This window comes from Staurois parvus, unplaced genomic scaffold (assembly GCF_062004578.1).
Source record: "Staurois parvus isolate SC_StPar_1 unplaced genomic scaffold, SC_StPar_1.0 ptg000563l, whole genome shotgun sequence".
Classification (NCBI taxonomy): domain Eukaryota; kingdom Metazoa; phylum Chordata; class Amphibia; order Anura; family Ranidae; genus Staurois; species Staurois parvus.
The window spans coordinates 269800-296500 of NW_028318359.1; the positions used below are offsets into that span (position 1 = coordinate 269800).

Genomic DNA, 26701 nt, shown 5'->3' on the forward strand with positions numbered 1-26701 from the left:
TGCCTTCCTCTGAGCAGTAGGTAGGTCTCTCTGTTGGAGGGTTCTGCAACAATATTGTTGTGTTACACTATTTGATTTATTATAATTTCTCTGTGACCATCACTTGTTTATTATTGCTCTGTGTCTTTAAGCTGCCTCCTCCTGTCTAAGCTGAGCTCTTTCTCTCACTGTACTTGTGTATATCCCTCCCCCCTGTCTCTCTCTGTATTCATTCCACTGTATCCTGTCTTCCTGACTGCATCTTTCCATGAGGCTTACAACATTAACATTTTTCTACCTATGAATATTCTCCATTAAACGGAACATTCGAATGGGTTTTCCTCATCTGACTTCCTCAACATGTGAGTTTATTCTATGAGTTGGTATTATTATTATTATACAGTATCTATATAGCACCAACAGTTTGCTCAGCGCTGTACATTATAATGGGAGTTAAACTATCTGACCCGATGCAAGGGATAAATTCAACACCACGTGGTATAGCTGTATACATCGTGGGAGATAAGGTTCATGGCCTAGTAGTCGAGTCAGAATAAATATGTCTACTTGTTATGAAATTTAAACTTGATTTTTTTTGGTAACTTTAGGTCTGGATCACACAAATCTCTGATATTCACAATATCTAGCAAAAAAAAAGGTGTACTTAACCTCTTCACATTTGTGTGGAGCCTCCCGGTGTCTGTGCCTAGACGCCGAACGGTTGCACATTTGTGTGCAATTAAGAAAAACACATGTGTTGGGAGGCGCGTGCCCTGCGCGCTCCCAGCATGTGTCCGGTACTCACGGAAAGTTCCCGATCTCCTCTTTCGATCGGGACCTTTCCCGATCATGTGACGGCAAATCATAGCGGTCACATGACCCTAAAACCCTGCCCCGCCTCCCGGCTTCTGAAACCCTTAAAGGCCCTGGAGGCGCTGGCGCCAAGGGGTTAAAAAGCTATCCGTGAGCTCCAGTCCAGTAACTTTGGCTAGGCTGAGCTGATGCCATCAGTCTTCTGCAGGCAGGAGGAGACATTTCCTCAGTCTCCTCTCCCCCCAGTAATCAGACTGCAACGTTGTAACTTTGTAGCAAGTCACAAGGAGAGAGGTTGCAGCAGGGGGCTGATCTGTGTCAGACATTTGCCAAGAACTGCACAGACACCAGGATTTACATGATTGAGACAGAATCTCAGAGTACCTGCTGACCCTGGATGAGACCTGAGCAAAGATGGCTCCGTCCTTCTGGAGACATAAGCAGATGAGGGCATTATCGGGGGAAGTGCTGTGCACGAATTCATATGCATACAATTAAAAAAAACACATCTGATGCTGGGATCAGGGAGGATATTAAAGTGACTTGATGTGTGGATAAGAGTCTGGTGTAGTGGGCCTTTCCGTGGAATCATCCACATGTGACACCGAGCCTCTTCCACTGAATTCCATTAAATGAAAAGGTGGGGGCAGAGACAGTTTGGCTGAGGAGGAAAGTGCTAGATGGTGCTGGACGTCTTCCATCTGGGAAATGAGGCGGGCTCTGCCTGACTTGCTGCAGCTTCTGATGCACATTGTGAGACGCTCGCAGTGTGCAGTGAAATCAGAGGAAGCCATTTCAGCCCAGAGGAGGAAGATGGAAGGGAAGGATGGAGACTTGCCTAGACCCTATACTGTCAGTCTATGGGGCATTCCTTCGTCCTGAACATGCAGATCCAGCCAGCCGGGGGGGAAGTTTTATGAAGGATCCTCTTAGGAAGTAAAATGTGGGCTGGATGGGATGAAGGACTCTGCGACAATGGAGACGTGCCGATGTCACACATGGAAATCACAAACATCCCGGCTTTGTATGGACTCCTGGAAGTCACGCTGCGCCCCGCCCTCATATTGTAATGAAAAACTAAACAGATAAATATGGAGCATCCACACAGCATCTGCTTCCTCTTATATCTGGCTGCTTACAGAGGGACGCTGGGGAATTCTGCGCTCTGAATTATATGGAGGAAAACAAAACCATGAAAACTCCACACAATGCACATTCTTATGCTTCTGCGGCTTAAAGGTGAACTCCGCACACGGTAAAGGTGAACTCCGCACACGGCAAAGGTGAACTCCGCGCACGCGGCAAAGGTGAACTCCGCGCACGCGGCAAAGGTGAACTCCGCGCACGCGGCAAAGGTGAACTCCGCGCACGGTAAAGGCGAACTTCATATGTACAGTAAAGGTGAACTCCATATGTACAGTAAAGGTGAACTCTGCACACGGTAAAGGTGAACTCTGCACACGGTAAAGGTGAACTCTGCACACGGTAAAGGTGAACTCTGCACACGGTAAAGGTGAACTCTGCACACGGTAAAGGTGAACTCTGCACACGGTAAAGGTGAACTCTGCACACGGTAAAGGTGAACTCTGCACACGGTAAAGGTGAACTCTGCACACGGTAAAGGTGAACTCTGCACACGGTAAAGGTGAACTCCCCACACGGTAAAGGTGAACTCCCCACACGGTAAAGGTGAACTCCCCACACGGTAAAGGTGAACTCCATATGTACAGTAAAGCTGAACTCCATGTGTACAGTAAAGCTGAACTCCATGTGTACAGTAAAGCTGAACTCCATGTGTACAGTAAAGCTGAACTCCATGTGTACAGTAAAGCTGAACTCCATATGTACAGTAAAGGTGAACTCCCCACACGGTAAAGGTGAACTCCCCACACGGTAAAGGTGAACTCCCCACACGGTAAAGGTGAACTCCCCACACGGTAAAGGTGAACTCCCCACACGGTAAAGGTGAACTCCCCACACGGTAAAGGTGAACTCCCCACACGGTAAAGGTGAACTCCCCACACGGTAAAGGTGAACTCCCCACACGGTAAAGCTGAACTCCATATGTACAGTAAAGGTGAACTCTGCACACGGTAAAGGTGAACTCTGCACACGGTAAAGGTGAACTCTGCACACGGTAAAGGTGAACTCTGCACACGGTAAAGGTGAACTCTGCACACGGTAAAGGTGAACTCTGCACACGGTAAAGGTGAACTCTGCACACGGTAAAGGTGAACTCCGCACACGGTAAAGGTGAACTCCCCACACGGTAAAGGTGAACTCCATATGTACAGTAAAGCTGAACTCCATATGTACAGTAAAGCTGAACTCCATGTGTACAGTAAAGGTGAACTCCATATGTACAGTAAAGGTGAACTCCCCACACGGTAAAGGTGAACTCCCCACACGGTAAAGGTGAACTCCCCACACGGTAAAGGTGAACTCCCCACACGGTAAAGGTGAACTCCCCACACGGTAAAGGTGAACTCCCCACACGGTAAAGCTGAACTCCATATGTACAGTAAAGGTGAACTCTGCACACGGTAAAGGTGAACTTCATATGTACAGTAAAGGTGAACTTCATATGTACAGTAAAGCTGAACTCCATATGTACAGTAAAGCTGAACTCCATATGTACAGTAAAGGTGAACTCCGCACACGGTAAAGGTGAACTCCGCACACGGTAAAGGTGAACTCCGCACACGGTAAAGGTGAACTCCGCACACGGTAAAGGTGAGCTCCGCACACGGTAAAGGTGAGCTCCCCACACGGTAAAGCTGAACTCCCCACACGGTAAAGCTGAACTCCCCACACGGTAAAGCTGAACTCCCCACACGGTAAAGCTGAACTCCCCACACGGTAAAGCTGAACTCCCCACACGGTAAAGCTGAACTCCCCACACGGTAAAGCTGAACTCCCCACACGGTAAAGCTGAACTCCCCACACGGTAAAGGTGAACTCCGCACACGGTAAAGGTGAACTCCGCACACGGTAAAGGTGAGCTCCGCACACGGTAAATCTGAACTCCGCACACGGTAAAGGTGAACTCCCCACACGGTAAAGGTGAACTCCCCACACGGTAAAGGTGAACTTCATATGTACAGTAAAGCTGAACTCCATATGTACAGTAAAGCTGAACTCCATATGTACAGTAAAGGTGAACTCCGCACACGGTAAAGGTGAACTCCGCACACGGTAAATCTGAACTCCGCACACGGTAAAGGTGAGCTCCCCACACGGTAAAGCTGAACTCCCCACACGGTAAAGCTGAACTCCCCACACGGTAAAGCTGAACTCCCCACACGGTAAAGCTGAACTCCCCACACGGTAAAGCTGAACTCCCCACACGGTAAAGGTGAACTCCGCACACGGTAAAGGTGAACTCCGCACACGGTAAAGGTGAACTCCATATGTACAGTAAAGGTGAACTCCGCACACAGTAAAGGTGAACTCCGCACACACAGTAAAGGTGAACTCCGCACACACAGTAAAGGTGAACTCCGCACACACAGTAAAGGTGAACTCCGCACACACAGTAAAGGTGAACTCCGCACACACAGTAAAGGTGAACTCCGCACACACAGTAAAGGTGAACTCCGCACACAGTAAAGGTGAACTCCGCACACACAGTAAAGCTGAACTCCATATATACAATAAAGCTGAACCCCACATACACAGTAAAGCTGAACTCCATATACACAATAAAGCTGAATTCCACATACACACAGTAAAGCTGAACCCCACATACACAGTAAAGCTGAACCCCACATACACAGTAAAGCTGAACCCCATATACGAGGGGTCTTCAAAATGTTCCCACAGTTCTATACATATACTGTATGTTTTAAAAAAGTTTGGAAACATCAGCAGCCACTGAACACCGGCTTCTCCTCCTCCCCTCCCGCAGGCATTCAGTGGGCTGCGGGAGGAACTTGGAAAGATTGGTTCCTCTATATGAAGCTGCCTCCACTGCTCCTCCAATCCGGCTTTTTTCTGTTGTCCCTCGTGCTCTCCAGCTCCCCTGAGTGCTTTCCGGACCCCCCGCCACTCCTCCTATCCAGGCATACAGGGGTTGCATGGGCCCCCTATAGCATTGAGCTGGGTCGAAATTGCGACCCCTGCAACCCCTGTAGGTACGCTTTTGCTAATGACCCTGGCTGGGAAGGGGTTACCATCTAGAGTGATCAAAGGATTAAATGTGCGATGAAATAATGCGTGTAATCTGCTTTTACTAAGAGATCTCTTTGTTTCCTATCCCTGCTTTGCATGCACGCGCCCTAAACCCGGAAACAGGCAGCGGCGTAGCAGTACGTCGCTGTGCCTGTATGGGGCGCCCGTTCGCAGGCAGGTGGTCCAGAAGTGGTTAATGTTGTACTTGAAGTCAGGGTTCCCTTTAATTAATTCTATTCATATATATATTTTTAATGCTCTGGGCACTTATAGGATGAAAACCTCCCATTTATATATACATCTTTAATGTGTGAACACCCTGGCAGCCTGGATGTAAAGACGAAGCCCTGAGCTCCCCATCCCGTGGCACACTGCACTCCGCTGACCTTGGAGGAATTGATTTTCTTCGAATCTCACTGAGTCATGTTCTATATGGAGATCATGTGACACCCCGAGGTCGCCGTGAACCTATTTGGCCCCGTTCTGCTCGCTCTGCTCTGAATCCACACCCGTTCCCATGTTCGGTTTGCCCCGGCTTCCCACGTCCTCCGGGGATACAGTTTCCTAGTAGGAGCGTTTCAAATATCTTTCTTTTTTTTGTTTTACTCGTATAAGTAGTTCTATTCAAGGATTCGAGACACCCAGGGAGAGCTGTTTATGTTGAAAAGATAATACTTTGTTTTTCTTGGACAAAAGCGTCAAAATCGAAAGAAAGTATGGAAATTCTGCATAACACCATCTTAGGAAGGGAAGTTCACAATGTATGGGAACCGGGAATTATTTTTTTCTTGATAATGTAGCTGGATTTTTTAATTAAAATACTCTTTTCCCTTTTTTTCCCCCCATCATTTGTTACACCCCAGTGCTGCTGATCTCCCACAGCCTCTTTACAGCCACTTCAAGTCTACATGCACTGCAGCGATGCCTGCCTATTTCTCAGGGTGATGGTGACAAAGGTGGACCATACCTGCTGTAATGTGTGCTGAAACAGTCACCTGTAGTCTCCACCAGAGTTCCAAGTGACGGGGTGACAACGCAGGATCACAATTTGAAATGAATATAGAACGTTGTCACCCTATATCAGGAATATTCTCGTGAATGTTGCAGGTACCATCTGGTAAAGTCCACACTCACCAAATCACACTCACCATAGAGTCCATCAAATTTGCTGAGTGTGGACTTTACACTCTCAGGGTGATGGTGGCAACGGTGGACCATACCTGCTGTAATATGTGGTGAAACAGTCACCTGTAGTCTCCACCAGAGTTCCATGTGACGGGGTGACAACACAGGATCACATTTTAAAATGAATATAGAACGTTGTCACCCTATATCAGGAATATTCTTTGTGAAAGTTGCAGTTTACCATCCGGTAAAGTCCACACTCACCAAATCACACTCACCAAAGAGTCCATAAAATTTGCTGAGTGTGGACTTTACACTCTCAGGGTGATGGTGACAACGGTGGACCATACCTGCTGTAATATGTGGTGAAACAGTCACCTGTAGTCTCCACCAGAATTCCATGTGCCGGGGTGACAACGTAGGACCATACCTGCTGTAATATGAGCTGAGAGTACGGTTTGGGTGATGTTTGGAGACAAGATCGGTGATATAATTTGGGGCGGAGTTATAAATGGCTTTATATGTTATTGTTAATGTTTTGAATTTTATCCGTTGGGCAATGGGAAGCCAGTGGAGGGATTGGCAGAGAGGGGTTGAGGACACTGAGTGGAGGCCAGTGGAGGGATTGGCAGAGAGGGGTGGAGGACACTGAGTGGAGGCCAGTGGAGGGATTGGCAGAGAGGGGTGGAGGACACTGAGTGGAGGTCAGTGGAGGGATTGGCAGAGAGGGGTGGAGGACACTGAGTGGAGGCCAGTGGAGGGATTGGCAGAGAGGGGTGGAGGACACTGAGTGGAGGTCAGTGGAGGGATTGGCAGAGAGGGGTGGAGGACACTGAGTGGAGGCCAGTGGAGGGATTGGCAGAGAGGGGTGGAGGACACTGAGTGGAGGTCAGTGGAGGGATTGGCAGAGAGGGGTGGAGGACACTGAGTGGAGGCCAGTGGAGGAATTGGCAGAGAGGGGTGGAGGACACTGAGTGGAAACCAGTGGAGGGATTGGCAGAGAGGGGTGGAGGACACTGAGTAGAGGCCAGTGGAGGACACTGAGTGGAGGCCAATGGAGGGATTGGCAGAGAGGGGTGGCAGATACAGAACAGTTAGTAAGGTGGATGAGTCTGGCAGCAGCATTCATGACAGACTGAAGTGGGGATAGCCTGCGATGAGGTCGGCCAATGAGGAGGGAGTTATAATAGTCAAGTCGAGAGCAGGGGCGGACTGACCATTGGAGAACTGGGGCACTGCCTGAGGGCCCGGGGTCAGTAGGAGGCCCCATGAGATGTCCCTGGTACCTTTCATAGGCTTTTTTGGGTGTGGTTTGAATGTGGGCGAGGACACAGGGGCCCCATGATCCCCTATTGCCTGGGGGCCCCATGAGTCAGTCCGCCCCTGGGCGAGAGATACCAAGGGAGGGAAGAAGTTGCTTAGTAGTTTCCGAGGTTAGGAACGGCCGTATCTTGGAGATGTTGCGGAGGTGAAGTCTACTAGATTGGGACAGCGATTGAATTTGGGGCTGAAAGGACAGATTGGAGTCCAGGATTACACCTTATACACCTAGTATTATTATTTGTTTTAATTTTTGTGCTGTAATATTATTTTTATGTTTTGACGGGTCAACACCCTGACCAGTCTGTGCTTAGACAGCCCCATCCACAACAAAGTGCGATGCTCTGTCTGTTCTGACACCTTTCTATCAGAACCAGAATTCACTTTTTCAGCAACTTGAGCTCCAGTAACTTTTCTATTGGTTTGGACTACACAGGCCTGTACAGGCCAGCCTTCGCTCCCCATGTGCATCAGTGAGCCTTGGCTGACCCTGTCACCGATTGGCCGGTTTCTTTCCCTGGACCACTTTTGGTCTGTCTTGACCACTGCAGACTGGGAACAAGCTGCAATTTTTGGAGTTTCTCTGTCCCAAACGTCTAGCCATTACAATTTGGCCCTTGTCAGAGTCACTCAAATCCTTACGCTTGCCAGTTTTTTTTAACACATCAACTTCAGGTGCAACATGTTCACTTGATGCCTAATATATGCCACCCACTTTCAGGTGTCGTTGTAAGGGGATAATTAATGCACGCACACTCCGCTCCTCACAAGACCTCCTTCTCTCTAGTTCCCTGGTCTCCTCCTCCCATGCCCGCCTCCAGGACTTCTCCAGGGTGTCACCCATCCTCTGGAACTCCCTGCCCCAACCCATCAGATTATCACCTACTCTCCTCTCCTTTAGGCGCACCCTGAAAACCCATCTCTTCAGGGAAGCCTACCCCACCCCCTGCTAACTTGCCAACCTCCTCCACTCTTTCTACCACTCCATCCCCCACAGCTATCTCCTCCTGTGCCACCACCCCCTCCCTCCTAGATTGTAAGCTCGAAAGAGCAGGGCCCTCGATCCCCTCATGTTTTGCATTGTATTGGTATTGTTCTGTCACATGTTCTGTCCCCCTTTGTAATGTAGCTGAGCGAACTATTGGCGCTTTATAAATACTGTATAATAATAATAATATTCACTTTACCAATCAGTGGTCAAAATGTTGGGTCTGATCGGTGTACATAAACCTGTGAAAATGACCCTCCGATGTCCCCACTGCAGTTGCACACTCCAATCAAGGTGGAAGCCAATTAGTCTTCCATTATACAAGGAGATTGGGGGACTTTTATTGCACTTGGAAAGGCAAGAATGCATTTAATCACATTTACCCTTCACAGTATAAATTTACAATAAAGCCAAGAGAATGTTGTCTACGATACATATACATACAAAAAACATATCAAGCATTAGTCAACCCAACTGTGTTTTTCCTGACCAAGCTGTACCTTTAAAAGTAAAATCTGGTACCAACACAATGGAGGAATGATTGTGGAGAAAAGCAGGACCTGGTTACTTGGTGGAAAAGAAGGGAATGCAATCATCCGATCAATATCCTTGTCGAATCACTGCTGGAAATATTTCATCTAGAGAACGCCTGACCCTTCTAGTTCTGGGTGATGGGCCCCGTTCGGAAGGAATGTGCCTTCACCTTTGGTTCACATGGTGGTTGACATACAGTAGGCTTTATCCTGATGTTTTAATGTCCATCTAGTCGGCTTTCAAGGATTTGACTTTTTAGGGCACTGTGGAGCCCCATGGGAAGAGAATGGTGAACCATCAATGTGGTGGCTGTCCTGGGGGAGTTGGTGGATTTAACACCCTTTGACATTGAGTGCATGCAGAGGAATACGGTCAATAATTAATGGTCGGCAAGTGTCTTCCTCGCTCCATCATGGTTTATAATATGACATTGTACTATTTTTATAGCAGAGTCTGCAAATTTAATTTAAAAAAATCTCCAGAGACAGTCCTGGCTTTTGATTATCATTGGTGGCCGTTTAAAGCGATATGAGACCGAAAAACAAAAATGTCATAAAGTGCTTCTTAGATATGGTGGCTCTATTAGTTTTCTCTTTTAGGTTTTTTCCTTTTATGTTCACCCAATTTTGGGGTGTTTAATACCACTGTAATGTTAGACTGAAGTCATGGTCAGATTCTGGCACGTCAGTTTAGACCGCTTCAGTTGACATCGTGTATCTCTACATATCCTCTATAGCAGCAATTCTCAAACTTCTTTCCTCAAACCTTCTTAAAAGAAAGAGATGAAACTTGGGCCTTTGTGATCTTTCCCAGATATCAGCTGCGCCTCAATGATCTTTCCTAGATGGTGACACCTGGGTCTTACCAGCCTTTCACAGATGACACTTGGACATGCCCCCAACCCGTCCTGAATCCCACAGGACTGTACCAGTATTTCAACAAAATTCTGGAACCCCAAGGATCTGGGACATGTCCTTCAGCTGAGTTCTGGAACTCTTCTGACACACAGCTCCAGGTCTACACACTCACTGTCTGGCTCAGTAGGTGCATAGTTTGTACAGAGAGAAGACAAAACAAGTAGCATAGGAGACAGAATCAGGTAAATTCACAGTGAGCACCATTTTGTTCTCTCCCTCTTCACCGAGCATTGGACATCAATGCTTTGGTTTTCCATCCGCCCATTGAGCATCAATGTTGATGACATATTTAATAAGAAAGACTCCACCCAAAGGAAAGATCTCGATACCCACTTTAGGAAGTTGGGTCATTTAATGGAAAAAAGGTGGTCCTATGGTTGGACATGGTCACCCACGAGAAATATCTCAAAGATAGACTTGTCCCCAGGAGATTAAGGTGGGATGTACCCATCTGTGATGGGCTTACGGATAAGGAGTCAGTGGAAGAATGGTTCAATTTCTTTCATGAAAAAGGTTTGGAAGTGCTAAAGTTTTTAATCAAAAGGAAACAGAAAAAAATGAGAAACGTCGAACAACAGATCAGTGAGCTTAATGATAAATTAGAATCATTTAAAGAATCCCCAGAATTTTCTAACCTGACGAAACGTCTTAACAAAGATCTAGAAAATGTGGACCAAGAAGTGAGATACAGAAAGAGCAAAAAATAGCTGAGAGATTTTAACGATTTTAAAAATGACCAGGTGATTAAATGGCAATCCACCACAAACAGCATCAGCCGCCACCACCCTGGTTAAGGAGATTAAGATGGAGCCTTTTAAGGGACCTAATGGTGATCGGGGGCCTAGGGACGCCCCCAATAAGGTGACAGATGATAGGGGATACAACCATAGTTATCATCCCAATCAATATCAGAATGATCAGACCCCAAAAAATAGTTGGGGACCTAGGAATGGTGGTTCCTTTCGTAGGAGACCATCGGGTAAAGGGCATTGGAATAAAGTTAGGCCAGGTTATAACCATCAGCAATAAAGACCCTACCCGCCCAATCAACATCAGAGAACATACACAAGATATGATGATAGGAGCCCCAAACCGTCCTATAGACCATGGTACCCTCCAAGATTAGAAGGAAGGAGTCCAGTTCCCCTTTATAATAGATATGAGTCCCTTAGGGAGGATTATGGGCCCTCATACGATTATCCCGCAAGGGGTTTTTTAGAGCGGGACCGGACAGAGAGAAGTCCAGGGAGGGACGGTTGGGGAAGAAGAAGCCCACACAGAGGAGGGGGTGCCGAGCAGGGCAGAGGAAAGAAAAGGAAAAGAGAGCAATAGGGGATGGAGTTTTTAATCTAAGTGGGGCCCCTCTAACTAAAGAAGAGTTACTGGTTTTGGATAAAGGCCTTAAATTTGCTCCACCTAAACCGGCCAATAAATTTGACATTTATGTAGATGTCCAAAAATACATTCGTAATATTAAGAAATAACTCTTGGATCATCCAACTGTCATGGAGGTTAAAAATGGCGCCCCCAGGGGGAACATTATACATACCTCCTTTGGAAATAAATCCCCTTTCAACCCACAGCTAAGTGACAACAGTCAAATTGAAGCCTTCAAAAAGATGATGATGCAAGATTTAGAGGAATTGAAAATACCTAAGAGTAACCCTAATAAAGGTATTGAAACTGGTGTAAAAAGATTAGAAAGACGTAATGACATCGTCATCAGACCCGCTGATAAAGGAGGAGGCATTGTTGTCCTTTCCAAAGAGTATTACATGAAGGAATTGGCAAGCCAGTTGTCTGATGCCAATACCTATCAGAAGCTCCCGAATGATCCCACAATTAAATATAAAAAAGAACTGGAAAACCTAGATACCTGTCGGTTACCGGTTATATATACTTTACCCAAACTTCATAAAGATAGTAATTTGTTTTGGAATTTCTGTGGCATTGTGATTAGCGCAACATCAATTTTCTGTTTAATGCATTTACCCCACCTCCACTGAGCACCAATGCTTTGTTCCTCCACCCTCCTACTGACCACCAATGCATTTACCCCACCTCCACTGAGCACCAATGCTTTGTCTCCACCCACCCTCACTACCAGTGCATTATCCCTCCCTACCCCTGAGCACCAGTACTTTGTTCCTCCACCCTCCTACTGAGCACCAATGTGTTATTCCTCCCCCACTGAGCACCAATGCTTTGTCCCCACCCACCCTCACTACCAGTGCATTATCCCTCTCTGCCACTGAGCACCAGTACTTTGTTCCTCCACCCTCCTACTGAGCACCAATGCATTACCCCACCACCACCGAGCACCAATGCTTTGTCCCCACCCACCCTCGCTACCAGTGCATTATCCCTCCCTACCCCTGAGAACCAGTACTTTGTTCCTCCACCCTCCTACTGAGCACCAATGCGTTATTCCTCCCCCACTAAGCACCAATGCTTTGTCCCCACCCACCCTCTCTACCAGTGCATTATCCCTCTCTGCCACTGAGCACCAGTACTTTGTTCCTCCACCCTCCCACTGAGCACCAATGCATTTACCCCACCACTGAGCACCAATGCTTTGTCCCCACCCACCCTCGCTACCAGTGCATTATCCCTTTCTGCCACTGAGCACCAGTACTTTGTTCCTTCACCCTCCTACTGAGCACCAATGCATTTATCTCTCCCCCACTGAGCACCACTGCCGTGTCCCCATTCACCCTCAATACCACTGCATTATCCCTCCCTAGCCCTGAGCACCAATACTTTGTTCCTCCACCCTCCTACTGAGCACCAATGCGTTATTCCTCCCCCACTGAGCACCAATGCTTTGTCCCAACCCACCCTCACTACCAGTGCATTATCCCTCCCTGCCCCTGAGCACCAGTACTTTGTTCCTCCACCCTCCTACTGAGCACCAATGCATTTACCCCACCACCACCGAGCACCAATGCTTTGTCCCCATTGGCCCTCACTACCAGTGCATTATCCCTCCCTGCCCCTGAGCACCAGTACTTTGTTCCTCCACCCTCCTACTGAGCACCAATGCATTACCCCACCACCACCGAGCACCAATGCTTTGTCCCCACCCACCCTCGCTACCAGTGCATTATCCCTCCCTACCCCTGAGAACCAGTACTTTGTTCCTCCACCCTCCTACTGAGCACCAATGCGTTATTCCTCCCCCACTGAGCACCAATGCTTTGTCCCCACCCACCCTCGCTACCAGTGCATTATCCCTCTCTGCCACTGAGCACCAGTACTTTGTTCCTCCACCCTCCTACTGAGCACCAATGCATTTACCCCACCACCACCGAGCACCAATGCTTTGTCCCCACCCACCCTCGCTACCAGTGCATTATCCCTCCCTACCCCTGAGAACCAGTACTTTGTTCCTCCACCCTCCTGCTGAGCACCAATGCGTTATTCCTCCCCCACTGAGCACCAATGCTTTGTCCCCACCCACCCTCGCTACCAGTGCATTATCCCTCTCTGCCACTGAGCACCGGTACTTTGTTCCTCCACCCTCCTACTGAGCACCAATGCATTTACCCCACCACCACCGAGCACCAATGCTTTGTCCCCACCCACCCTCGCTACCAGTGCATTATCCCTCTCTGCCACTGAGCACCAGTACTTTGTTCCTCCACCCTCCTACTGAGCACCAATGCATTTATCTCTCCCCCACTGAGCACCACTGCCGTGTCCCCATTCGCCCTCACTACCAGTGCATTATCCCTCCCTACCCCTGAGCACCAGTACTTTGTTCCTCCACCCTCCTACTGAGCACCAGTGCCTTATTCCTCCCCCACTGAGCACCAATGCTTTGTCTTCACCCACCTTCACTACCAGTGCATTGTCCCTCCATACCATTGAACACCAATGCTTTGTTCCTCCACTTTTCTACTGAGCACTAAAGGATTGATCCCTCCTCCACAGAGCACCAATGCATGTCCCCACCCACCCTCACTACCAATGCATTATGCTCCTACCCCTGAGCAACAATGTTTTGTTTCTCAACCAATGCTTTGTTCCTCCATCCTTCTACTGAGCACTAAAGAATTGATCCCTCCTCCACAGAGCACCAATACATGTCCCCACCCACCCTCACTACCAATGCATTATCCCCTTAACCCTTTGCAACAATGTTTTGTTTCTCAACCCTTCCACTGAGCATAATACATTTAGCCTTCCCCCATGAGCACCAATGCTTTGTTTTCACCCACCCTCACTACCTATGCATTATCCCTCCCTGCCCCTGAGCACCAATGCTTTGTTTTCACCTACCCTCACTACCTATGCATTATCCCTCCCTGCCCCTGAGCACCAATGTTTTGTTCTTCCACCCTCCTACCGAACACAAATGTATTTATCACCCCCCCCCCCCACAAAGAAAAAATGCTTTGTCCTTACCCATCCTCACTACCAAAGTAGTATCAATCCCCACCCCTGAGGACCAATGTTTTCTTCCTGCACCCTCCTATTAAGCACCAGTGCATTTATCCCTCCCCCACTGAGCACAAATGCATGGTCTTCACCCATCCTCATTACCAATGCATTATCCCTCCCTACCCCTAGCACCAGTACTTTGTTTCCCCCCCCCCATATACACACACGCACACACTGACCACCAACGCATTATTTCCTTGCACTGAGTACCAGTGCCGTAAATCAGATGATTATTGCAAAGTTAAAGGAAGCAAAGTGCATTTAATGGGAAAACTCCAGTATATCTATATTTTATAAGTTGCCAAAAATGTGCTGAAAAGAGGAGATTGGAATTCCTGCTTTGTCGGTACAAGCCCCCAGCACAGCAGGCCTTTGATTCGGCTCTTTTCCGTACACTGAAGACAATATCATATTTAGCAGGACACATAATTGTTCTTTCATGGCTAAACGACATCCGGGCAGTGTGATTCATAACTCTGCTGATGCATGGCGCATCCATAATTCAGTGTAAACCCGAGCTTGACTTTACAGCGTGTTACTGGAAGCTTTGTTACAGAGATGGATGAAATGGATGAACACTAGCTGTATAAACCAGTGAGGACCTATAGCTGCTGGGGAACTACAACTCCCAGCTGTGGAATGAATAGGGAATCCTACTGCCAGTTTCTGTGCTCTGTGATTTATAAATGATCAGCTATCTAATGCCTTAGACATAGAGTTAATTTCTGCTTTTCCCATGCAGGAGAAAGCAAGAGGTTCACTTTAATGCCAACCATTTCAACAGCTGATACTTACCTTTCCTTCACTCCTCCTCTGCTCCATTCATTCACTGAGCACTGTGTAGCCTCCATGTTATTTGAATTTCACACAGGGCTGATGACTCTCTCACAGTGTCCACGTGATAGTACAATATGCCTAATCAAGGAGCACCAGCACTGTCATGTGGGAGGAAGAGAAGTATGTGCATTACATTGGTGGTCAGTGGGAAGAATGTTCCTCACATTGGTGGTCATTGGAAGATTGGCCCTTACACTGTTGGTCAAGGAGAAGACTCCTTACATTGGTGATCAGTGGGAAGAATGCCTCTTAATACATTGATCAATAGGAAGAATGTTCCTTACATTGGTGATCAGTGGGAAGAATGCCCCTTACATTGGTGATCAGTGGGAAGAATGCACTTACATTGGTGATCAGTGGGAAGAATGCCCCTTACATTGGTGATCAGTGGGAAGAATGCCCCTTACATTGGTGATCAGTGGGAAGAATGCCCCTTACATTGGTGATCAGTGGGAAGAATGCTCCTTACATTGGTGATCAATGGGAAGAATGCCTCTTAATACATTGATCAATAGGAAGAATGTTCCTTACATTGGTGATCAATAGGAAGAATGTTCCATACATTGGTGATCAGTGGGAAGAATACTCCTTACATTGGTGGTCAGTGGGAAGAATACTCCTTACATTGGTGGTCAGTGGTAAGAATACTCCTTACATTGGTGGTCTGTGGGAAGAATACTCCTTACATTGGTGGTCAGTGGGAAGAATACTCCTTACATTGGTGGTCAGTGGGAAGAATGCTCCTTACATTGGTGATCAGTGGGAAGAATACTCCTTTCATTGGTGATCAGTGGGAAGAATACTCCTTACATTGGTGATCAGTGGGAAGAATACTCCTTACATTGGTGGTCAGTGGGAAGAATACTCCTTACATTGGTGGTCAGTGGGAAGAATACTCCTTACATTGGTGATCAGTGGGAAGAATACTCCTTACATTCATGGTCATTGGGAGAAATGCTCCTTATATTGGTGACCAGTGGGAAGGATGCTCTTTACGTTGGTGACCATTAGAAAGATTGACTGTTGGTCAGTGAGAAGAAGACTCCTTACACTGGTGGGGAGTATGCCTCTCACATTGGTGATCAGTGGGAACGATGCTCCTTACATTGGTGGTCAGTGAGAACGATGCTCCTTACATTGATGATCAGTGGGAAGAATGCCCCTTACATTGGTGATCAGTGGGGAGAATGCCTCTTACATTGGTGATCAGTGGGGAGAATGCCTCTTACATTGGTGATCAGTGGGGAGAATGCCTCTTACATTGGTGATCAGTGGGAACGAGGCCCCTTACATTGGTGATCAGTGGGAACGAGGCCCCTTACATTGGTGATCAGTGGGAAGAATGCCCCTTACATTGGTGATCAGTGGGAAGAATTCTCCTTACATTGGTGGTCAGTTGGAAGAATGCTCCTTACATTAGTGGTCTGTTGGAGGAATGCTCCTTACATTGCTGGCCAGTGGGAAGAATGCTCTTTACATTGATGATCATTGGAAAGACTGACTGTTGGTCAGTGAAAAGAAGATTCCTTGCATTGGTGATCAGTGTGAAAGTTGCTCCTTATATTGGTGATCAGTGGGAAGAATGCTCCTTACATTGGTGGTCAGTGGGAAGAATGCCCCTTACATTGGTGATCAGTGGGAAGGATGCTCCTTAGATTGGTGATCAGTGGGAAGAATGCTGCTTACATTGGTGATCAGTGGGAAGGATGCTCCTTACACTGATGGTCATTGGAAAGATTGTCAGTTGGTCAGTGAGAAGAACACTGCTTGCATTAGTGATCAGTGGGAAGAATACTCCCTGATATAGTGATCAGTGGGAAGAATGTTTCTTGCTTTGGTGGTCAGTGGGAAGAATTCCCCTTACATTGGTGGTCAGTGGGAAGAATGCCCCTTACATTGGTGATCAGTGGGAAGAATGTTCCTTACATTGGTGGTCAGTGGGAAGAAGGCCCCTTACATTGGTGGTCAGTGGGAGGAAGGCCCCTTACATTGGTGGTCTGCTCCTTACTATAGTGATCAATGGGAAGATTGCCTGTTACGTTGGTGATCATCAGAAACAATGGTCCTTGTATTAGTGATCATTGGGAAGAATGCTCCCTATAATAGTGGTCAATTGGAAGAATTCCTTTCTTACAGATAGATAAAAAGATCATTGATGTCGGTGGGAATTCATCTGAGGAAGAAACTGCTTATTGCTTAAGTAACCCCTCACAACCTCTGGAGGAGCTCAATTCAATAACTGCCCCATAATCTCAAAAAATGCTTGATATTAGAGTATTGCTTATATTAGTTGGCTCATCTCTGGCCAGCCTTGTACTTTCACACTGTTGTTTTCCAGAAGCAAGCTGCTTTTCAGTTATTGTGGTTTTTGGGTTTCATCATCCTTAGCAGGGTATGTGCATGCGGACATCTACTTTAGTCTTCCTTCTGTTTTCAGTCCTTTCCTCTAAAGCACAAAGGTGATCGGAGCCCGGTGAGGGTCTTCGCTTATTTATCGCTCTGTCCACACTGTGCACTTGTTTCCTGTTTCAGAATATGGCACATCACAGATCTGAAGCTTCTTTCAGTTTGCATTCACTTTTATTGTATATTTTCAAGTTATATAGACAAAAAAAAAAAGTAAAATAATAAACTAAGAACGAAAGAGGAGAGCAGCCTTGAATAAACCACTTCAGCTCCCACACCGAGCAGAGCAATTTCTACATTTCCACTATGGGCCTGTTTATTTGGTGATACATTTGTAATTACTTAGGATAATAAAGTTCTACTTACAATATATGGTTTATTTTTATGACAAACAATGCTTTCTTTTGGTGATATTGTCTTGCAAAAAGTAACAAAACTATAGCAAAACTCAATTTTTTTCTTTGATTGGTGTTAGTTTAAAAAATTGTTTCAATGTAACTGAGTACATGAAAATTATACATTTTGTTCTAGTATTTGTTCAATTTAAAATGGCATTAAAATGATGATTCTTGCACAAAGCATTACAAAGTTATTTATAAAAGACTAAAGGCTTTTTGTTTAAATTGAGCATTTTTTAATGTTACAGTAATTAAATTAAAGAGGAGTTCCACTCAAAAGTGAAAGCCCTGATTGTGTGCCTCCTTCCCCCTCCACTGCCATATTTTTTGGGGGTGGGGTGGATACCTGTTTTTGACAGGTACCCGCTCCCACCTCACTTCACTGCTGCCCCTTCCTTCCTCCCGCAGTCTCCTGGGAACTTTCAAAGGTCCCAGAAGACTGCCAGACCAATCAGGAGGCGCAGCTTGACTCACGCATGTGCAGTGGGCACCGGGCTGTGAAGTTGCAAGCTGTCACAGCCTGGTGCCCACAGTTGAGATGCTGGTGCCGTGGAGGAGGAAAGGAACGGCGCGGGGGAGTATATCGCTGGACCCTGGGCCAGGTAAGTGTGTTTATTAAAAGTCAGCAGCTAAAAAAACATATTTTGTAGCTGCTGACTTTTAGGGTCAGTTCACACTATAGAAACACAGTCCAGATGCGTCCTGGATGCATCTTTGCATGCACATATTTGATGCATTTTTGCTTGTTTTTGATGTGTTTTTGACACGTTCCAGTGCATTTTTATGCATTCCAGTTACATTTTTCCCCTCTCTTTTTCTTCAATTTAAATTCCGGTGTGTTTTTGATGCATTTTACCGCATTCCAGTACAGTTCTGTGCAGAAAAAATGCAGCCTGTTCTACTTTTTTTTCTGCAACCGGAACGCACTGGAACTGCAAGCACTGATGACACTGACATCCATATAACCTACTTTCTTTGCGCTGGGTACAGAAAAAAAAGCAACTGAAACGCATGTAGTGTGAACTGGCCCTTAAACACACAAAAACAGCTGGAAATCTGCTTTAACAGACAAAATGAATAAAAACAACAATAAAAAAGTCTAAATATTATTGGTTAAAAAAAAAAGAGATAATAAAAAAATCAGCAGGAAAATAATAAAGGGGAGAAGGGTAAGAAGGAGTCAAAAAGAGCTGATAAACGAAATCCTTCTAACAGGTTAAAAAGAAACAAATTTTATTTAAAAAAAAAAAAAAAAAAAGTAAAAACTATTTGCCAGGTTGCATTTGAAAGGATAAGTTTGCTTTTTGTTACATGTTACACCCATATTCATGTAACATATTACAATAAGACCGATAGATGTGTGTAGTAAGTCCGCAACTGGTCAAACAGTCAGCATTGAAAAGAACGATTAAAGAAGGTTTCACTCTTTAGCTGGCAGTTAACATTTCGCAGTAAAATTGAAATGGAATCCTAAAAGTAAACCAACAAAAGTAGCTTGTTCATTTCTTTTCTAGCGTTCCAATTGAAAGGAAACTTTAATCCTTGGACCCAAGGTTTCCTTGTTTTGAACTGACTCCTATAGCCAGAAATGTTTGGGACACCAAACTTCTATGGGACACTGTGGTGAAAAACCTTACGTGTTACTATGGATCAAAAATTAAAGAAGAGAACACCCCTCAAAAAATTATATAGGTAGTGGCTAAAACACAAAAACCCCTGTCTCGTATGTGGGCAAAAAAAAAAATATATATATATACTGTAACTGTGCAGCGCTACACAGCAAATATAAGTGCATAGATATGTGAATAGTATACAGAAAATAAATTATATGGAAAAGTCCCAATTAATTTCTTCTGAACAGATATCCTTCCTCCTGTAACCACCGGTGCTGCAAAACACAGAGATTGTGCACAATACCTCCACCAGATGTCTACTCACCTGCAGCAGTGTGACCTCACATCATAAAATGCTTGGTCTAACCGCACTTTTGGTCCCAATACTGGACTCTGAAGATCAACTTGATGAATAGTAGATTCCAATGGCTCACTCCAAAGAACCCCTTTGACCAGTAGCAATCTTAGTCCATGGCAGCTTTGAATCTTCACTTCTCGGTTCAAAATTAAAAAAAAAAAAATTAAAAAAAATGTTACATTTTGAACCGAGATGTGAAGATTCAAAGCTGCCATGGACTAAGATTCTTAGTCCATGGCAGCTTTGAATCTTCACATCTCGGTTCAAAATTAAAAAAGAAAAAAAAAGTTAAATTTTGAACCGAGATGTGATGATTCAAAGCTGCCATGGAGTAAGATTCTTAGTCCATGGCAGCTTTGAATCTTCACATCTCGGTTCAAAATTAAAAAAGGAAAAAAAAAGTTAAATTTTGAACCGAGATGTGAAGATTCAAAGCTGCCATGGACTAAGATTCTTAGTCCATGGCAGCTTTGAATCTTCACATCTCGGTTCAAAATTAAAAAAAAAAAAAATTATAAAAAGTTTAAATTTTGAACCGAGATGTGACGATTCAAAGCTGCCATGGACTAAGACTGCTACTGATCAGGTATGGCCAGTACGCTGAAGGATTGTGAAATAGGATATAAGCAAACAATGGAAACTATGCCCATCGAATCGAGGAATGTATGAATTTGAGAAGGGCAAAGGTGGGCAAGGTTAAGTCATAAATAGGGAGGCAAATAGTATATATTTTTGAACGTGCACTGTGAAGCTGTGTTTGGGTGCCATAATGATTGGTAAAGTCATTAGCTGTGTGAAGAAGCCAGATTCCACCAGAATCCTTTTACCTTTATATCGCCTGCTGTCTCTGATGGTTCTCATTTATCCAGGTCATGGTCTAGTAATAGATGATCACATCAGCTGGACTTGTTCTGTAATGTTGAAGACACTTCGTAGCTTCTCCAGGCCACTTCTCCACTTCAAAGTTCCAAGACTGGAACTGAAGAAATGTCTTGAAGAAGCTACGAAGTGTCTTCAACATTACAGAACATGTCTAATTGAACATGACCAACTACTATTCGCTATGTCTGCTGTTTGAACTGGTGGAAAAGCAAGGATTGCTAAAACAATCAGATTGTATTCTATACAATAAATGGGTGTTTGTTAAAATTGTTTACCAGATCACCATAGTTTTTGTTCCACCTGGCAGATAGGTGACCTGTGTTCTCTGTTTTTATGCAGATTCCTTGAGAAACCTACAATCTGTGAACCATGGTCCTCGTTCCTCACCCGCTGAGTTCAGCTCCACTCACCACCTGCTCAGGGAACGGAAGTCGTCAGCCCCCTCTCATTCCAGCCAGCCCACCCTGTTCACCTTTGAACCACCTTCCAACCACATTCACCAGACAACCTTATCTGCCAGCGCTCCCCAGGATTACCTCTTCCTACACCAATGTATGAGCCGCAAAGCCGAAAATATGAGGTGAGCTTCATATCTCTTGGTTCATCATGTGTGTTAGTGACAAAATGGCGCTATCTAAAGAGGTAGTAGGCTCTATGTTCCATGATCACCTGGACCAAACCAATGGATTGTACAAAAGGGTTTTCCCAGCATGGAGCCAACTACCTCTTTAGATAGCCCCATCCTATCACTACAAAAGGTAATTTTGCTGGAATGCCCACAGTGGGGAAAAAAAGTCCTAAAGTACAAAGCCACTTTTAATGGAGTTGGGAAGGGTTAAATCCCCTACCAGTTTTTTTTTGTTTTTGTTTTTTTTTTGCTGTCTATGTACCCTTGTGGAAATATCCTTTCACTTCCTTTCCCAGTGGCTCCTGTCTCTGAAAGTGAGGAGAATTTCACTCTTAAAGTGTTACTAAACCCAGGACCATGGCCTCCCAGAGTACACAGAACATAAATACAATTATTTTAGTAATTAGTAGCTCCATCATTGCCACCTGTCAGTGCTCATCAATGCCACTTGTCAGTGCCCACCAGTGCCACATTATTGCCACATATCAGTGCCTACCAGTGTACATCAATGCCACATATCAGTGCCCATCTGAGCTGCCTTTCAGTGCCGCCTATCTGTGTCTGTCAGTGCCGCCTATCTGTGTCCGAGTGCCGCCCAGGGGCGGACTGACCATTTGGAAACTCAGGCACTGCCCGAGGGTCCGGGTCAGTAGGGGGCCCCATGAGATGCCCCTGGTACCTTTTTCATAGGCTTTTTTGAGTTTGGGCAAAGACACAGGGGCCCCATGATCCCCTATTGCCCTGGGGCCCCATGAGTTGTCAGTCCACCCCTGGTGCCGCCTATCTGTGCTCATCAGTGCCGCCTATTAGTGTCAGTCAGTGCCGCCTATCAGTGCCATTTACAGTGAAGGAAATAAGTATTTGATCCTCTGCTGATTTTGAATGTTTTCCCACTCATAAAGAAATGATCAGTCTAAAAATCGAATGTTCGGTGTATTGTAACACTGAGACAGAATAGCAACAAAAAATTCAAAAGAAATGCATGTCTAACAAATTATGCACTGATTTGCATGTTCATGAGGGAAATAAGTATTTGATCCCCTTCACAAGACATGACTTAGTATTTGGTGGCAAATCCCTTGTTGGCAATCACAGAGGTCAGATGTTTCCTGTAGTTGGCCCCCAGGTTTGCACACATCTCAGGAGGGATTTTGGCCCACTCCTCTTGGCAGATCCTCTTCAGGTCAGTAAGGTTTGGTGGCTGACGTTTGACACTGAACTGAGTTCAGCTTTAAGTCCGAAGTGGTGTTGGCATTGACATTATTACAGAACACTCATAAGTCAATAACTACATTATTGTTCTTTAATATTCCGACTGTCTGTTTTCCAGAAGTGCCAGCTTCTCTCAAGCCACCAGGTCCTCCTTTTTTATGCGTAGTGATACAGCTGTGCAGAAGTTGGCCCAGGGGTACGGACACTGCATGAACGGGGTCAGCGGTCAGGTCCACGGCTTCTATAGCTTACCAAAGCCGAGGCGGCTCAGTTCTGAGCTGAGGGACAGTGCCTACGACCTCCCGAGGAGCTTTGGCTCAGACACTCCCACCAAGTCAAGCCTTACCGGGCCGGAATCTGAAAATGAGGACGTTTACACCTATAAAATCCCTAGCAATGCTCTGTGTAAAGAGTTTAGTGATCTTTCAACAGACTCGTGTGATCTCTCTGGGACGCCGCTTTCCGTTTATCAGATACCGAGGACTTTCACCTTGGACAAGAACCACAATGCTTTGTCTTTGGCATCCAATGACTTCCATAATGCTCCTCCTCCGAGGCCCCCCAAACCGGGGCAGACAGAGACCCGCTGGGGAAGTCCTCAGCAGCTTAATGGGGACAATATTGGTGTTGTTTCAGTCAACATTCCGAGGAGGAACACCTTACCGGCCATGGAGAACCGACGCCATCGAGGTAAGAAGGACATTTATGTACATTTGGGTTATTACCGATGGTGGATGGAGTCAGCAAGCAGTTCTTGTGCCAGACCAGTTTTTGGGACTCCCATTTACTGGCTTGCCAAGTAAAAAAGACTTAACGATTGGGTACTAAATGACAACTAAAAAGGGTTGAATTGTAAGAGGGGACTTCGATGGGGACCATGATGTAAAGGTTTCGAATCCTTCCCTAAGCTATCCAGATTTGAAGAACAATGGCTATCCATACACTCATCCTAGTGACTTCTAACATCAGAGCAGAGAGTGAGGGGAAACCTTCTCTGAGCCTTGGCTGGAGTCACATTGTAAGGGTGAGATGTTGGTGGAAGTACAGCTGGGATAGTAGTGTCAATATTAGAGAGTCAGCTTCATGGGCAAGCAGGCATACATTTTTGATCAGGTCACAACTTTTTTGGGAAAATTTCCCCCTCTAGCGGTGGGAGGCGGCATTACATCATTTTACAAGCAAGCTGCTAGCTAAATGTCAGGATGACAACATTATCAGTTTTGTTTGCCACGGTGTCAGAGAATCCGAGTATCACTAACCTCTTTATAAACAAATGGCAGCTGCATTTGCTTTGCTTAGATATCCAATTCCTCTCGGCTTGATCGTTCCTCCCGGTGTTGTTTTTTTTTTTTTTCTGCTCTTGTTTTAGAGACACCAGAAGTGTGTTCTCAGTATTGGAGACTTTTTATAACTGTGTAAGGAGACTGATTGCCACCATCATTTCAAAACGTTAAAAAAAAAAAAAAAAGCCTAGTGAGATCTTTTTGCAGACAGCTTTTGTAATTTTAGTAAACCCAAAGGGTTGTATTTATAAAGAAAAATTGCAGAGCTATTCATCCTGTCAAACTGCATGGACATTTGTTCTGTGTGATTTTCTCTCCAGATCAGATGTCGTTCATTCATTATGAATATAGAGTGAATCGGGACAGTATTGCATTATGACCACTAGATGGGGCTGATGATCACATAACATTTATTTTATTTATTTCAGGTATTTACGCAGTGCTTTACATATATATTGTACATTCACATCAGTCCCTAACCCTCAAGGGGTGTACAATCTAAGGTCCCTAACTCACATTCATACATACACATACTAGGGCCAATTTAGACAGGAGCCAATTTACCTACCAGCATGTCTTTGGAGTGTGGGAGGAAACCGGAGTACCTGGAGGAAACCCACGCAGGCACAGGGAGAACATGCAAGCTCCAGGCAGGTGGTGCAATGCTTGGGATTCGAACCAACGACCCTAGTACTGCCAGGCGGAAGGGCTAACCATTTAGCCACTGTGCTGCCCATAATATAAATACTTGTTTACTTTAATTGCCTGCTCCATCTAGTGGCCATAATAGTGTATAAATCAGGGGTCTCCAAACTTTTGAAACAAAGGGCCAGTTTACTGCCCTTCAGTCTTTACGGGGGGTCGGACTGTGGTCAGTGGGAGTAGAAAATGCCATGGTCTTGGTTTTACTAAATGGGAGTAATAAAAATTACATAATTCGTATCAGTGGGAGAAATAGTATCCCATAATTGGTGTTAGTGGAAGCAATATTACCCCATAATTGGTGTCAGTGGAAGGAAAAATACCCCATAATTGGTGTCAGTGGAAGGAATAATACCCCATAATTTGTATCAATGGGAGGAATAGTGTCCGATCATTGGTGTCAGTGGAAGAAATAGTGCCCCATAATTTGTGTCAGTGGAAGGAATAGTGCCCCATAATTTGTGTCAGTGGAAGGAATAGTGCCCCATAATTTGTGTCAGTGGAAGGAATAGTGCCCCGTAATTTGTGTCAATTGGAGGATTAGTGCCCCATTGTTGGTGTCAGTGGGAAGAATATTACCCTATGACTGGTGTCAGTGGAAGGAATAGTACCTCATAATTGGTGTCAGTAGGAAGAATAGTGCCCCATCATTGGTGTCAGTGAAAGGAATAGTGCCCCATATTTCGTGTCAGTGGGAGGAATATTACCTTATGACTAGTGTTAGCGGAAGGAATAGTACCCCATAATTGGTGTCAATGGGAAGAATAGTGCCCCATTGTTGGTATCAGTTGCAGGAATAGTGCCTCATGATTGATGTCAGTGGGAGGAATAGTGTCCCAATTATTGGTGTCAGTGGGAGAAAAAGTGCCCCATTGTTGGTGTCAATGGGAGGAATAGTGCCTTGTCTTTGGTATCAGTGGAAGGGATAGTGCCACGTATCAGTGGAGTGCCCCAAGGGCCGGATAAAGGCCAGCAAAGGGCCACATTCACTCCAGAGGCTGCAGTTTGGTGACTCCTGGTATAAGTGGTAGTTTCCCATCAGAAGTCTAAAACTTTTTAAACAAAGGGCCAGTATACTGTCCTCCAGACTGTGCGGGGAGCCGGACTGAGGCCAGCGGGAATAGAAAAAGGCCTGTTGACAGTGGGGAGAAACAATGCTCCATAGTTGGTGTCAGTGATAGGAATAATGCCACATACAGTTGTGCTCAAAAGTTTGCATCCCCTGGCAGAAATTGTGAAATTTTGGCATTGATATTGAAAATATGACTGATCATGCCAAAAAATGCTCTTTTATTGAAGGATGATGATCATATGAAGCCATTTATTATCAAATAGTTGTTTGGCTCCTTTTAAATCATAATGATAACAGAAATCACCCAAATGGCCCGGATCAGAAGTCTCCGCCCCCGGATCAGAAGTCTCCGCCCCCCGGATCAATAGTTTCCATCCCCTGGAATGTTTGGCCTTGGTACAGACACACAAGGTGGCACACACGGGTTACAATGCCAATTAGAGGTTAATGTCCCACATCTGTGGCTTTTAAATTGCGATTAGTGTCAGTGTATAAATAGTCAATGAGTTTATTAGCTCTTACGGTCCTGGAATCAAATGGTTAGAAAACTGACGCGTTTCGGGAGCCATACTTCCTCAAACCCTCTTTTCCAACCATTTGGCTCCAGGACAAGATATGAATACAGAATACAATCTCTGTGTCTATGTAATATTATTTTAGAAGGTTACATATTGGGAGTGATTCCCCATGATCTTTTTAACAAGGCAGATGTTTACATGTGTCTAATTTTATACATGTTATTATAAAGTATGTGTCAGGGATCCGGGTATGGCCAGAGATGTGTGGACCGACACAGGGAAACACAGACTTCGGGTATAGTATAAACAATACAATTTATTAAAGGCAAAACAATACATAAACGCAGTGCAAGGCTAAACATAAACACAGTGCAAACAAAACAAAACCTCCAACAGATAACAATATGTACAACACCAAACGTAGTTGGGCTGGCCGGCTCGGTAGCTAATGGGCAGACAAGGTACAAGGAGCAGGCAGGAGAGTGGTCAGGAGTAGCCGAGGT

The 26701-nt window shown here is 45.4% G+C and overlaps 1 protein-coding gene across 1 annotated transcript in view; it reads left to right on the top strand.

Moving 5' to 3' along the window:
* Window positions 1–26701, top strand: part of GAB2 (GRB2 associated binding protein 2) — a 275595-nt gene that overhangs the window by 227063 nt on the left and 21831 nt on the right. The window contains exons 3-4 of the mRNA XM_089691504.1: window positions 21123–21363; window positions 22742–23313. Of these exons, the coding sequence (XP_089547630.1) occupies window positions 21123–21363; window positions 22742–23313 (813 nt within the window). The remainder of the gene's footprint in view (window positions 1–21122; window positions 21364–22741; window positions 23314–26701) is intronic.